At 39.5% G+C, this 14,791-nt stretch overlaps 1 protein-coding gene across 1 annotated transcript; it reads left to right on the top strand.

Moving 5' to 3' along the window:
• The first annotated feature begins 925 nt into the window (after positions 1-925).
• On the top strand, positions 926-10,700 carry LOC149450524 (synaptopodin-2-like). Its single transcript, XM_089691781.1, has one exon. The coding sequence runs from the start codon at positions 943-945 to the stop codon at positions 1,477-1,479; it is 537 nt and encodes a 178-aa protein (XP_089547907.1). The 5' UTR covers positions 926-942; the 3' UTR covers positions 1,480-10,700.
• Positions 10,701-14,791: the final 4,091 nt, after the last annotated feature.

The raw sequence follows: 14,791 nt of genomic DNA, 5'->3' as shown, positions 1-14,791 counted from the left end.
CCACAGATGTGGGAAATTAACCTTTACTTGCCATTTTAACCTGTGTGTCACCTTGCGTGGCTGTACCAAAGCAAAACCTACCAAGGTATATAAACTTTTGAACAGGGCCATTTAGGTAATTTCTGCTATCATTATGATTTAAAAAGGAGCCAAACAACTAGTTGAGAAAAAATAGCTTGATATGATCACTGTCCTTAAATAAAACACATATACATCATCAGTCATATTTTAAATATCAAAGCCAAAATTTCAGGATTTCTGCCAGGGTATGCAAACTTTTGAGCACAGCTACTGTATATCAAGTTATTCTCTTTTATACACTCATGTGAAAAAAAAAACACAAAAAGACCAAATGCATTTCCTTTACCAGGTCTGCAAATGAGAATGTAGTTTGTGTAAAATTGTATGACATGTTCAATTTATATAAGGCTAGGTTCACATTTGTGTGATGCGGGAACGCACACAAAATTGCACAAGGTCCCGCAATGCTCAAAAATACACAGGTGTGTGACAATGCCATTAATTTTAATGGCATCCCAAAACACCTTAATAACACGAGCGGAAAATGTACATGCTAAAACGCCTGATACGTAGGACAGCCCATTAAAATTAATGGACTGTCCTAAATGCAATGTACCAAATGCACAAAAATGCACATGCACCATTGCACCTGTATGGAGCCAAATATGTGATGTGTTTTTTACTAATAGTTAACAGTTTTGCCATTTTTCATTAACATGGCCAATAGCCTGGTTTAGTATGTACTGTATTTGTATGTATGAGGTTTTGATTGTATTCATGTTCAAGTGTGCACATGAAATTATGAGGTTTTTTATCTTTTTATAAATTATATTATTGTATAATTGTATTTGATTAGGTACAATATATTTAAGTATGTTTTATTGGTTGTGTTTCATCTAGGAAAGAGATGATGGAAGATCTATGTCCTTCCCTGCTAGGAGCCTTTCATATGCCAGTTCACAACCATTTGGCTCACCAATATCGCCCATGCTTTTTCAACCAGCACCAGGATATGTGGGAAAATCAGCCACAACACCAGAAACACCAGGAAAGAGGTTAACTCCGTGGGAAGCAGCAGCCAAGTCTCCGCTAGGGTTTGTGGATGATGCATTCTTGCCACAAACATTACATGAGTCAGTATCTGCCAATGTAGTATCTGCTGCACGTAGAAAGACTTTACCGGGACCTCCAGCAGCTTGGAAGACCACCTCCAACGTATCAACCACTGGTTTCTACAGAGGCATATCTGAAAATAAGCGTTATAGTAGTTCAACAGTACCAAAAAATGTAGTGTCTGCACCATCTTTGCAATGTGGTTACCAGCTCAGGCATCCATATTCAAGTATACACTCTATAGGCAATGTGCGATCTCTACCCTTGGATACTAGGTCTGAGTATGGCATGTCAACAGGTCATAATCCAAACTTCAATCCTTATCCTAGGGCCTGGAGGAGCTAGGTATCAAAATGCTTACCAATTCAACCTTTAAGCTATGATAATGCCCAGTGGTAGTGATGTTGTTCCTAGGTTGTGGTATGGGCTAAATGTGTTTCCAGCAAGATCCAGTGTATAGATAACTTCCTTGTGATTAGAGGGATTAAAATGTATAGTCCTTCTTTGTGCAACATTTTATAAATGCTGAGATTGTATGCCTTTGTACAGTGTTCTCAAGTTGGGCCTTATGCACTTGGATGTCTAGAGGCTACAAAGTCCTCTGGCTTAAAATCCCCAGTGCTTACCTGCTCCTGGTGAGTTGCAGGTGTAGTGCACAGCTGCCTATACAAGGGAATGGCTCCACATGGCTGTACTCATGTAACCAACATCAACATTTGTGCATCACCATTTAACTACACATGCACATTTAGTGTGAAGGTGCCATGTTCAGGGAAATGTTTTGTAAGTACATGCAGGGGTAAATGTTGATGAGCAAGCCACCTGCATTTGTATGAGTATGGAATTATAAAGCCATTAACTTTTACAGGCACCTGTACATGTCACCTCTTGCTCCCTGAGCATGGGAAAGTTTCGGAGATTTTAAACTAGAAAGTATGACATCCTCTAGAAATCCATGTACATTGAATGTGTAGAAAGTCATGCCCATTACATATAGCACAGGTATTTTCCTAAGTAGTCAAATAGCTATCATTATTTTCAGCATTGCACTGTTGGGTTTTTAGCACCTGTTCATAGTACAGTATTTCTCACTGACAACCTGGAAATGGATCCTTATATTTTGTATTGAAGAGTATTTCATTATTTGATGTCTGATGAGACCTGTCAGCTCTTTATATCATTTACAACAGCTGAAAACAGGAAGTTTCTTATTCTCACTGGTAAGTAATGCCATAGAGTTACAGAAATAAAGACATTTTACTTTCAACCAATAAACCAGCAATCCCAGATCCCTAGACTAACATCATGCATCTCTAGACATATGTGAATGATACCTACTTTTCATTCTTTGAAATTTTCCCAAAACAAGGACTGGGCAGATCCTCGCATCCAGAGAGCCACTAAGCTTTAAAATTATCTTTACCTTTTAGATGTTTCACAGGAGAAGTTCTGATAGCTGACTTCAAGGATTTTTTTTAACAATGTCAAAGTTTCTGTCCCAAGGATTTCTTGGGATTCTGTTCCAAGGATAAGCTCAGCCTCCCCTCAACATACAATACAGAGGACAAACTTTTAAACCTTCAACCGTTTGTTAGGAAATATAGTCTTCAAATTTAGTCTACATCTCTACAGTAGATCTATCTGCACAGTACAGACAGCGTTAATTATGGCAAACGCAGCTGTCCAGTTGTTCAACCGACTCATAAACAAAGAGAACTAGTAGGATTTTGTAGTGCTTGAATTTCCAGAAAATAGCATCTAAAAACTGTGATTTTTAAATATTTTTATTAAGTTATGTTATATGACTGAGAATTTGTAACAAACATAAAGTAGGTATTATCTCAATTTACCTGTGAAAATGGAATACACTTTAAGTAAAGTAACTTATAGTAACCAATCAGAACCAATTGCGTACTGATCTGACTTCACCAATGGAATTTTGATTGGTTGCTAAAACTTATTGTTCCTTAGAATTAGTACTTAAGAATAGGACCTTTACTGAAAAAGAATGTCAGGACATGTTTTTGGCAAAAGTTTATTCTCACCTTTTTGAGCTTGTTTGACTCAGTTAGACTTGAAACCATATCTCATCTTTGACTGTACTCCTTAGCCTTTAAGGTGCTAACTTTTATAACACTGGAACAAAATTACTATTCTCAATTCTTTTTAGGGCCACTAGAGAAAGATAACAGAAAAGAAAAAGGATGTCAAGTAAAGTCAAATGCTGTCTTAATATGTACAGCTAGAAAAGGAAGTAAAATATATGTAAAGGTTCTTGAACCCCATAGAAACATAAGTAGTTCCACCCAGGGGCAGACTGACAACTCATGGGGCCCCGGGCAATAGGTGATCATGGGGCCCCTGTGTCCTTGCCCAAACTCTAAAAAGCCTATGAAAAAGGTACCATGGGCATCTTATGGGGCCACCTACTGACCCCGGGCCCTTGGGCAGTGCCCGAGTTTCCAAATGGTCAGTCCGCCCCTGGTCCCACCCATGTCACCTTTACAGTTATACCTTAGGACTTCATTGACTGTTTTAACATTTAATTCGGGAGACATTCTTGACAAAATTTAGGCTGAGGCAGAAACAGAGGGTTACACAAGCAACCTATTTTTAAAAGAAAAGAAACTAAATGTATGTGAAGTAGAAGACAAACCTGTTAGAGAGTTACCTGTAGTGTGATCAGAGAAACTGGTTTTGGGAGGTAGAATGGTATGTGAAACTGTGAAAGTGATTCGTAAGACAGTACATTCAAAGTGTTTTAAATATTGCAATACACACATGTAATATTCTGACATTACTTTGGCTTATATGAAATGTATCTAAAAAAAAATGTGGACATAAAGGTCAGTGTTGCCAGTTAAAAAGTTTCTTGAGGAGGCCCCAATAAAACATAGGAAAAGGTTTATGTCTAGGATGCCAAATACAGTGCTATGAAACTACGTAACATATGCTTTCACAAAACCAGTAGAACAATGAAAGGCTCAAAAGAGTTAGGTACCACTTATTTAGGACCATTGCCTACATGGCTTACTTTGGTATTTGACTAGTCTGTCTTAGGGAAAAGAAAAAAAATTCTTCAGGCTTGTAACAACGAGTCTGTGTTTAATGAAGGAACCATTAATACATCAAATCAAATTAATTCTAACATTTAACTGAAAATCTGTAGCTTTACACATTCAGGGCATATTGACAGTTTCCTTTGTACAAAACCCCCCGTATGGGCTGATAATTACCTTTGCCATGGTCCCCCCATGACTCCTTTGTTCCGTCATACATAATACCCATTCTTTTTGGATTGTGGCCTCCTCCTAGGTGTAGTGCTCAGGGCCGAGCACCCAAATGCTAGGCCTGAACACTGTCCTCACATGAAAAACTCTGTAACTTTCAGTGCTCAGAGGTCTACCGAAGAGAAAGATGACCACAAATGATGTATGATATACAATGGATAATGAACTTTGCCAGGAATGTGCAGTAGATGCTGCCATCCTCAACAAACAGGAGGGCGAAAACGCATAGTGCATTACCAACGATTTGTTGTTCACAAAACATAGATGCCAAATGGATACTCACAGATGTGGGAAGTAAAAACCATAAGATGCCAAAGCAAGGGGAATCACATGTGTCCTTGCAACCCAGCTGGACTGGCAAGCTGATGTGTTTTGGAGGTGTACCGCCTTCCTCAGAGCTATACTTTGTGAATAATAATTTGTTGGTGATGCACTAGGCATTTGCGCCATCCTGTTTGTTCTTTTTGTACTGAACACTGTCCTATTAGAAGGAGGTGAAAAAAGACCCTAACCCATGGAGTTTACATAGAGATAGAAGTATGGAGAAGGTAAGCATCAGTGGGTGTGGGGTTTACTTACAAGAAAACTTGTTTCTTTGTCTTAAATGGGCAAAGTGAGAGAATCTCAAGTTTACAAAAATGTGGCTGCTTTTGCTAATGTGCATCTGAAAATACTGGCTATCATGATGACCCTTTAACTTTAAATAGTAACTAAATATCAAGGACACCCCTCCAGACTCCACTGCACATAGTAGGTGTGATGCCCAGTGCTGCTGGTGTAGCAGCCCATACATCCTACACCGCAATGCACAGCAATGGTATGATGAACCATCATTTTGCTAACAATGGCGAGCGCTCATTGGTTAGCGAAGCCACTTGGCAATGCTGACCAATGAGAAGTGCATCTGAGGCTTCTTCTTCTGGTAACCATTACAATGGATACTCACTCTGGGGCTGTGCATTGCATTGTATGGTGTTGGACAATTGCAGCACAGGGCGTCATGTTCAATATGTACAGCAGAGTCCAGAAGGCTGGACAGGATATTTGAATTTAGTTTTCATTTTCATTTTTCATGAAAAGATAAACATAAGTCTTAATAGTTGCAGAGTCCCTGGCCTGGAATAAATATGCAGATCAGAACTATCAAAGTCTTCTTTTGGAAGAAACCAGAATCGCCACTTTACAACACTTGTTAGCAATAATGTAAAGGATCCTCAATTACATCTTCCTAATGTTGGTACATCCATTACCATTCACAGTAACCTTGAAGCACTGAGTCAATTTACCTGCATGTAGAAATTCCCTGCATAGCATGTTATGTGAAATGAAAGCTGTAGAAATGAGATATGTCTTTTTCTTCTCAGTTAATGTCTTTAGTCCAGCTGGTTAATAGTCATATAGTGTGTACATTAAAGGCTTCGGGCCCATTGTTGAAAGAATAATTCAGTTCAGATGGTGGTAAGACGTCACAGCTTAGCCAACAATATGCAAAGATAAAGTGTAATTATGCACTTTGGAGCAGTTTTACAGTTGAGCGCATTTTAAAGGTAATTATGCACTGCAGGTGGCGGTAAACCAATTAAACTCAACACCTACAATACTGTAAAGTGTTGTACTGATACTGAATGAATCAAGGGATGCTGGAATATAAACACATTACTTATATCTCCTTCTGAAGCAAAATTACTGTTCTGAATAGATTGTATGGTATGTTTATTACTTTGTAGTGATGGTAAGGTCACTAGACCAGCAGGAAAAATTGTTCACTTACATCATATATTTAAGTATGTACTTATATTATTGCCATTCTCTGGCTTTCTACATTAGTAAAAACAAAAAGTTTTGCTTTTTTACACTTGTTTGGCAACTTTGATATTCTAAAGCATGGCTGCAATATGTGTGTAAATATTATTCCCTTGTGCTTTGTACAGTATCTATTGTAACCAGTGGGAAATGTTCAACCTTTGCTGGTTGCCATGAGAAATGTGCAGATGTAAGTTAATGGTGTATGCATGTTAATAGCTTCACAATGGCACAGTGGTTGGCACTGTGTTCCGTTGCAAATAGGGACACTATTTGCATTGCGTTAATACAATCTGTGGTTGCTTGGATTGCTTTCCAATATTCAAAAATATATTGACAGATTAGTAACTCAAATTGATCACTGAGTGTGTTTAGTGTCCTTCTGAACATACTGGTTTCCTGGCTATTATACAGACCCACACTGAGCTTTAGAAGGTAAATTCACCTGTTCACATAAAATGAGAGGATGAACTAAATATCCAGGACACTCCTCCAGATTCCACTGCACATACTGGCTGTGATGCGTCGTGCTGCCGATATAACTGCCCATACATCCTACACTGCACTGCACAGCCCTGGTGTGAGTAACCATCATATTGCTCACAATGGTGGGTGCTCATTGTTCAGCTGTGTGACAATGTTGACCAATGAGAAGTGCATCTGAGGCTTCTTCTTATAGTAAGAATTATGATGAATACTCACTCCGATGCTGTGCATTGCATTGTATGGTGTCTGGACCTCTACACCAGCAACACATGGTATCATGGCCAATTTGTGCAGCAGGGTCTGCAGGGACACCCAGGATATTTGGAGTTAGTTTACCTTTTCATTTGTCATGAAAAGATGAACTTATCCTTTAAACATTTCAGAATCCCTGGCCTGAAATTAAGTATGCAGATCAGGAATATCAAAGTCTTTTTCTTTAGAAAAAAAAAACAGAATTGCCAGTGCACTGCATCACTGCAGTACATGCATATTTGCCCATATTTTATCATTTTTGTCCCCTAAAGACCCTGCAAGTATAGACCAATGTGTGTTGATCTACCAGAAATGCACCTAGCTCTTTATTTCCTACTGTGGGTTGACAACACACAGCAGTTTTGTGGAATAAGTAGTGTCAGCCTTGCCCATTTTCTTTTGCTAAACTACAATCACCTTCACTGACTTCTTATTTGTAGGATATGGGCTAATTGAGCTGTAGTTCAAAACAGGAACATGAAGGGTTGAATGGTCTCTTTCAGATGACACAGGCAGAGAGCACAGGACACAGGGGCAGCTCCTAATTTCAACTGTTTTTTTGCACTTACTGTATAACACAGATATAAAAAGTTTTTCAACTGTACATTTAACACTTTAAAATGGATCAAATGACAGAAGTTCATCGTTAAGATTTACATATGCTTTAAACTATCATACTGGCCAGAATATTGATGATGAGGATATATGCATTAAAACTATATTTTACTGTGTGTTTAGTCTTTGCCGTACTGTATATCGATGGAAGTTCTCCATGACTGTTTTGTATCCTATGTTCAGTATCAGACATACCTTGCATGGGTTCCATGGCAACCTACTATTTGTGTTTAGAAATAGACAACTTGCAGTAACCATACTCTGTGATGGTTTCTCTGTTGTTTCATTCTAATACACAGAAGTCGTAATTCTGAAAGCAGCTGTGGAAGTATATCTGTATCAGAAAAGTTCATAAATAAATAATCTTCCAATGGTCACCCAAGGTGTGGGTATATTTAGTGGTGCACTCAGCTACAGTAAATGCAAATGCATTCAGACACTTGTAATTAAATATACTGAACATACAAGGCAATTGTTGCTAATGTAGAAAATGGGGTGCCGCATAGATAAATATTGGAATGCTGAGAATATATAAAATACTTAAAACAGCACACATCTGTAGTTCCATTTTTCATTAGCAGTAAATTTGTTTGTAAAGAGCTAAAGCTCCCCCATTAGGAAAACATTTGGGGTTGAATGAGGAAAGAATGCCCACTTGGTTTAGGGAATAAAAGGAAGACATATTTATTATAAATAAACAGAAAATGTATTTTCCCTTAGATCAAACTTTTCAGTACAAGGGCCACATCATATATTTTACAAATATTCATGGGTTGGAAAGAAAATCATTTTTATAAAGGCACAAATAAAATAATATCAGAAGCCCCCCTTCACATCAGAAGGCCTCCCTTTACTTTAGAGCCCCCTTACAACAAAGTCCTTATCACATTTTCCCCATACATCAGGGTCCTCATCAGAAGCAAAGACCAACTGATCTGGATCTTCAAACAGTGCCATGGGTCTAAAGATATGCCATTGACCCTAGCTGTGAGCCAGATATAATCCTGGTAGTGGGCCTGATGTGGCCTTGAAGTGAACCTTTACTCACTGAACACTGTACACTTTTTGTAAATGAACTCATTTGGATTTAACAATGCAACTTCCAGATCAAGGTTGAAATGACTAGGATATACTATTTTCATGATCTAAGTGATGGTAGTTATACGTGTTACATGGTAACATGTAGATGGTGCCTAGTGTTGTATTTGTATACTTCTTTCAGCAACACAGTAGATGTAAAAAATTGCTGCAGATGTTAACATTAACTCAAGGGTTAACAAACAAGCTAAATCTTTTAAATGATAGGCCCCCTCATGTTTGCCATTCAGTTTGAAGATAACACTTGTCAGTGGAAATATTGACATTGGTTTACTACACAGGTGACAATGGAACTTTTTATTTTAGCTCTTGTGGGTGTTTTTCCTGCACCGGTGGTAGATCAGTGCCGAATTCCGATTAGCCTTCCAAAAATAAAGTGTATGAACAGAGCTTCATTGAAGCATACTTGGAAGTTTATGCCAAGACAGACCAGGAAGAGTCAACAGAATCTTAGGAAGCCAAAAAGACCTTGTCTTTTTTTCTTCCATTCTGCTTTCTCAGGTTTACATGCAGTTTTATAGAATCCTAAAAACAACACAAACGAGCTGAATAGGAAAGCACCACTAAACAACCTTTACATTGTATATTTACTGCTGATTATTGTTTTGGTTGACAGTATGTTGTAGTGATTAGTGTTTTATGGTGTTTAAACTTATGGTGTTCCCATTCACATATTTGTGCAACTATGCTAGTTTTATAAATGCATGTTTTTTAATTATCTTTGTACACCTTATGCCAGTGGTTCCCACATGTCAATGCACTTCACTGGTCAAAATTGCAGAAAATGAACAATAGTATATCACCTGGCCACACATTTCTCCCTGTCACCTTAACACTTTAGATTCATGATATTCTGTCCAATGAATTTGTAAAATTCGGTGATAATATATTATTTTATGTTTAAGGGGGTAATCACGCCTTGGATTGCACCCTGCCTTTGATTGATTAGATGTCAGTCTGCGTCCAGGGCTAATCACTCGCATGTGAATGTTGCATCAGTGATTACATGAAAGTGGCTGCTATTAGCTGCAGGAGCCAGCAGCCTCCCATTGCTTTCAATGCAGCTAACTGCAGGAACCCTTGCTGGGGTTCTCGTATCTAATCAGAGACAGGGTGTATTCACAGGTGTGAATCAACCCTAAAGCTCATCTCTGGGGAAAGTAAAAACACTCCCTTGCAGTTGAGCTGCCCTTCAATGCAAGGATTAAATACTTGATTAGGGCTAGATGGCCTGAAAAAGCACTTATACTTAACCAATCCTTCACTCTCCCAGCAGCTGGCACTTTCGTCTACCCCTTACACTCTGGAAATAGACTAACTCTTAGCTCCCCCAGGAGATATTCCTCATGAGATTAGGGATCCTTGGGGTTCCTGGAATCTCACCGGTAGGTATTGGGACATCATCCTCATGCAGAAGCCAGGCTGTAAGGTAAATATGCTTTCTTTTCATGCTTGTAATTTTCTGTTTTTGCATGAAGTATCTTTTTTTATTGGGTCTACCTAATGAGTAGACCTTGCCTCTTGATGCAAGATCCCCTTTAAAAATAAAATTAATCTCTATCTAATAAACCTGTCTAAAAATTGATTGCAAAGTTTGCGTTTGGCAGTACATGAGCAGAATAAAGCCATGAAAATACACAGGAGGCAAACAAAGTGGCTTGCTTCAGTCATTGTTTCCTGTACACCAACATAAGTAGACCTTTATCTACACCAACTTAAGTAGACCTATAATCTGTATTAGCATGCCATTATATAGGTTGAACATTGGATACAGCAAACAGCACAGGAAGGGAAATGGAACATTTGGGAACCACTGACATACTGTAAATCACTTTTGCGTCCAGATCTTATGTTAGCTTTGTTTGATGAATGCATTTTGTTTTTTTTGCTTTATGAAGTTTGAATGTTTATTTTGATGTACTGATTGTCCATAGAAGCAAAAAAAAGACCACTTGGAAAAACCCATGTTTGAGAAGATAAACTATGTGATTTAATAAATATTACTTTAGAGCACAAACAGAAGATGAATTAATGTTTTGATATGCGGGCTTTCGGATAATCACTTAATCTCTTTCTCTGTACAATTTTGCTTTAGATCCACTAAGTTCAGGAGATTATAAGAAGACAAGGTCAAATAACAGGATATGTTGTCAAAAGTACCAGAAGGAAAGTGCCCATATGTTGCTATTGTAAACGAGTGGTCTTAGAACTACAGACCATCACAAACTACACATCATTTCTTTTTTTCCTTCTTGATGATTTCATGGAAAATTAAAAATAATTATGCTACATAGAGGACAGTAAATCAAGACATCCAACGGGCAATCATCTGATTGGATGTTTAATCTTTTGCAGTTTATTTTTGCAAACTGCAAATGTAAAACTTGACTGGATGCTGTAGGTTACTGAATTTTGCACATCTACACTGCTCTTTACCTTGCCCTATTAATGAAGAACTAAAGGATGTTCATAAAATCAGTAATGTGTATAGAAATTCCCCCTAGAGTGGAACCACATAAGTATTTTTTCACAAATCCCATTTAATATATTAGGTATAATGTTTAAAATTCCTTACCTCAGTGCATGATTGCTCTCTAAGTTTTTTCTTGCACATTCAGATTTAAACATGTGATGCATTATTGGAAACTTTTTCTTCCACAAAAATATTATTGAAATTTTTGAAAGAAAAGGAAATCCACATAACAACAGTGGTGGGAGGCATAAACCCTCCACAGTGCACATAAGAAAAAAGCAACCATATAGAGAAAATACTACATATGAACGAAAACAAATAAGGTTGGGGACAATCAAACAGGTGAAAAGCCCCTGTGGGCCTAACTAGAGCTATGTTGTTGTAACCAAAGATTCTGCATAGGTAAGTAACAAATTCTATAAAATCTTTGGCTAGCAATAGGTATTTATCGATACAGCAAGGAAACTGACTCTTATTGCGTGTGCCAAATGTCATAGTTTGCAATGTGGAAAAGCAGGCTGGAGCCTGGGCATGTCTATCAGAGGAGACAGGAGGTCTACAAAAAAACAAAACAAAAGAAAGACTCCCTGTCTTCATTGACTTGCAAGGTACAGGTGTGCTCCCACTGCTGTCAATCACAGCCAGTTAGGAGGGAGCAGGGGCAGGACTGATCCCCGTTCTGTGTTACTTAAGGACGTACAAAGATGGGATCAGCATCGAGCATGCACGAGTACCCCCAGAGCAAGTACTGCTCTGTAAAAAATCCTTGATATATATATATATATATATATATATATATATATATATATATATATACGTATATATAAATTAAGATACCTCCAAAGGAATGTTCCAGCAAAGTTCAGTTGCAGGAGCCCCTTGGGAAGATTGAGATGCGGCATCCATCCTGATGTCAGGGACCTGAGGAAAAGATCAGCAGTGATGGGGAGATCCTCCAACTGTTGTCGAACCAGCCTAGAATGCAGATTCTAACCAGCAGAAACTGTGGTGTTGCACTGGAACTCAGAGTCAGCTTATTTACTCTGCATCTTAATCAGTAGTAGCTTCTAACCTGTCAAACAACTGGACCTCTAACTATAAAGTGGCTGTCAGATGCCTACCCTGGCTCTAGCCTTTGCTGGTTATTGAGGCCTGAGCTAAAACTAGCTATATAATCCAAGACCAGAAGGGACAGGGTTAACAGGAGCTGTATATAAACTCTTTTGCAATAGGTTCACTTGCTAATGTCAGCAAGAAGACCACTATACACACACACCATATCACAGACAGCTATCAGGTATAGTGCATGTGATATAACAATAAGGAAACAGACATACTTCAGTCACGAGTCTGTAGATATCATCCTCAGAAGCTATGGGCAACAATAGTAAACTACTAAACATAGGAGCACTTGCCTAATAACCCCTGCTTCTGGGCTGGATTCTAAAGCAGCTTTTCCATGGACAGGACATGTGGTCTCAGCTCCTCTCTCTCTCTCTCCACTTCCCTCCTCTGGGGTTTCTAACCCAGCGAACAGGGAAAGGAAGTACCTGTTTATAATCAACCAGCTCTGTGGTAAATAACAAACAGCTATACAGACAGTAGAGGGCAGCAGATGCCTATATCATACCTGGTCAATGCCACCGGAAGCTGGAAATCACTGAAGTAGCCGCTGCTACAGCTGAATGGCTGGCCTGATGCATTTTGCACCCTGCGGGCTCCCAGCAGCACACATGGTCCCCTCTTCTCCAGCTATGCATTTGCACCCTGCGGGCTCCAAGCTGCACACATGGTCCCCTCTTCTCCAGCTATGCATTTCACACTTTGCGGGCTCCCAGCAGCAGCCTGTGTCCTTTCTCCTCCAGCTCTGTGTAGCACACACTGTACCCTAGCTCCCTCTTGGCAGTCACAGGAGATTCAGCCAGCACACCTTTCTCCACTTGCTCTCCTCATAAGACTGACCCTTGCAGGCAAGGCTTTCCAGACCTCTCCTCCTGCACTTTAGACACAGTCCTCCTGGGACTTGTGGTTCCATGAAGTCTTTCTCAGATTTGGGAAACTTCTGAAGGGACTATATCTCTATGAGCCCTTGCGGCTCCCAGCATCACTGGTTAATCCTCCTCCCCTGCTGAGCAGTGGGTGGGCCTCCTAGGACTGCAGCCAATAGGAAACCTTCCTATTTGTGAGTGAGCTCTTCTCAATGATGGAGAACATGCTGAGCCACACACGCTCCCGCCTCCTCTTTAAGGGCCAACACTTAGCTACAAAATGTACCCTGACTTTTGATACTGTATGCTTGCTGCAGGTCAGTAAATTAAAAAAAACCTATAACCATAAGGCAATAGGCAATAAGAGATCGTTTAAAGAAAGCTAGAAATGGCAGTCTAAATCTCTCTTTGCAGATTGCCTTTAAACTACCGTAATTGCAAGAATTTCATTGAAACCTGCCTATTTGTATACTGACAACGAGCTATTGGTGCAAACACAGAATTACAATACAGTTGCACAAAATGTGTTTGAGGCAGCTGTTATGAAAGCAAATACCATAGTGAAGTGGGAACATGTTCAGAGAGGTCACAGTTGTGTGTCCTGTTCACACCCTAAAGGACGGTTTAATCTTACAACAATCCATTAGAACTGAGAACTTTGCAGTTGGGAATTAAAGTTAAATATGATATCTTTTAAAGAAGGGACAACACAATCAAACGTAGCCAGTTCCCAGAGTAATAAACAGAAGTAAACCTAAATACAAGTACATTTACATATAGCTATATATAATATACAATTTACAGTAGACATTTTTGGTAAGGAAGGTGTAAATAGAATGGAGTTTCATGCAAGAGAAAGTTGAAAGTGTTAATTGGATAATTGTAATGAAAAAGAGTTAAATTGGATGCCTGCAAAATATGAGGCTAGGCAGACTAGCGTAGCTATAACCTTCAGGGCCCTAGGGCAAGAAACCATGAAGGGCCCCCTGCCTCTCGGCCAGGTCCCTTCCCTCCAGAGCCTGGGGTCTTTCTCATTGATCCTGGGGCCCTTTACTCTTGTCAGACATGTCCTCCTCCCAGCATGATCACCCCTTCTTCCCCATCCCAACACTTATCTCCACTACCCTCATTTCCCCCTCCCATCACAAAACCTCTTTCCCCCCAAATCTCCCTTCCAAGAAAAAAACTCTTCTACGCCAAAATCATCCTCCCAGCACAACCTGCCATTCCAATACAAATCCTCCCCCACCCAATTCCCCTTTCCAAATCCCCCCCAGCATGAATCCTCCCTCCCCCAAATCCCCCTTCCAGCACAGCCTCCCCTCCATCCTGGAACAAATCCTCTCCATTACCCTAATCCTCTCCAGCACAAATTATTTTTGCCCTGTTGGGCAATTTCATAGTTTGAGACTTGAGTGAGGTGAGAACCAGGGTGGGGTCAATACCTGGACATCTCTCAGAGACTAGGACTTTAAGGAGGACATATTAAGTAAAAAACACAACTGGCCTGACATATGACCACAGCTTCAGGTGTGGTTCTAGGTCTTAGTGTCCTCTTGGACTTACAGCAGTCTACTTTTTTGCCATGATAGACCTACCTATGCAATAGGCAGACACCTGCAGACATTAAATGGCAGGCAGCCAGATATCCA

This window comes from Staurois parvus, unplaced genomic scaffold (assembly GCF_062004578.1).
Source record: "Staurois parvus isolate SC_StPar_1 unplaced genomic scaffold, SC_StPar_1.0 ptg000572l, whole genome shotgun sequence".
In the NCBI taxonomy this organism is placed as follows: Eukaryota; Metazoa; Chordata; class Amphibia; order Anura; family Ranidae; genus Staurois; species Staurois parvus.
This window is presented reverse-complemented; position numbering and strand designations above follow the sequence as displayed.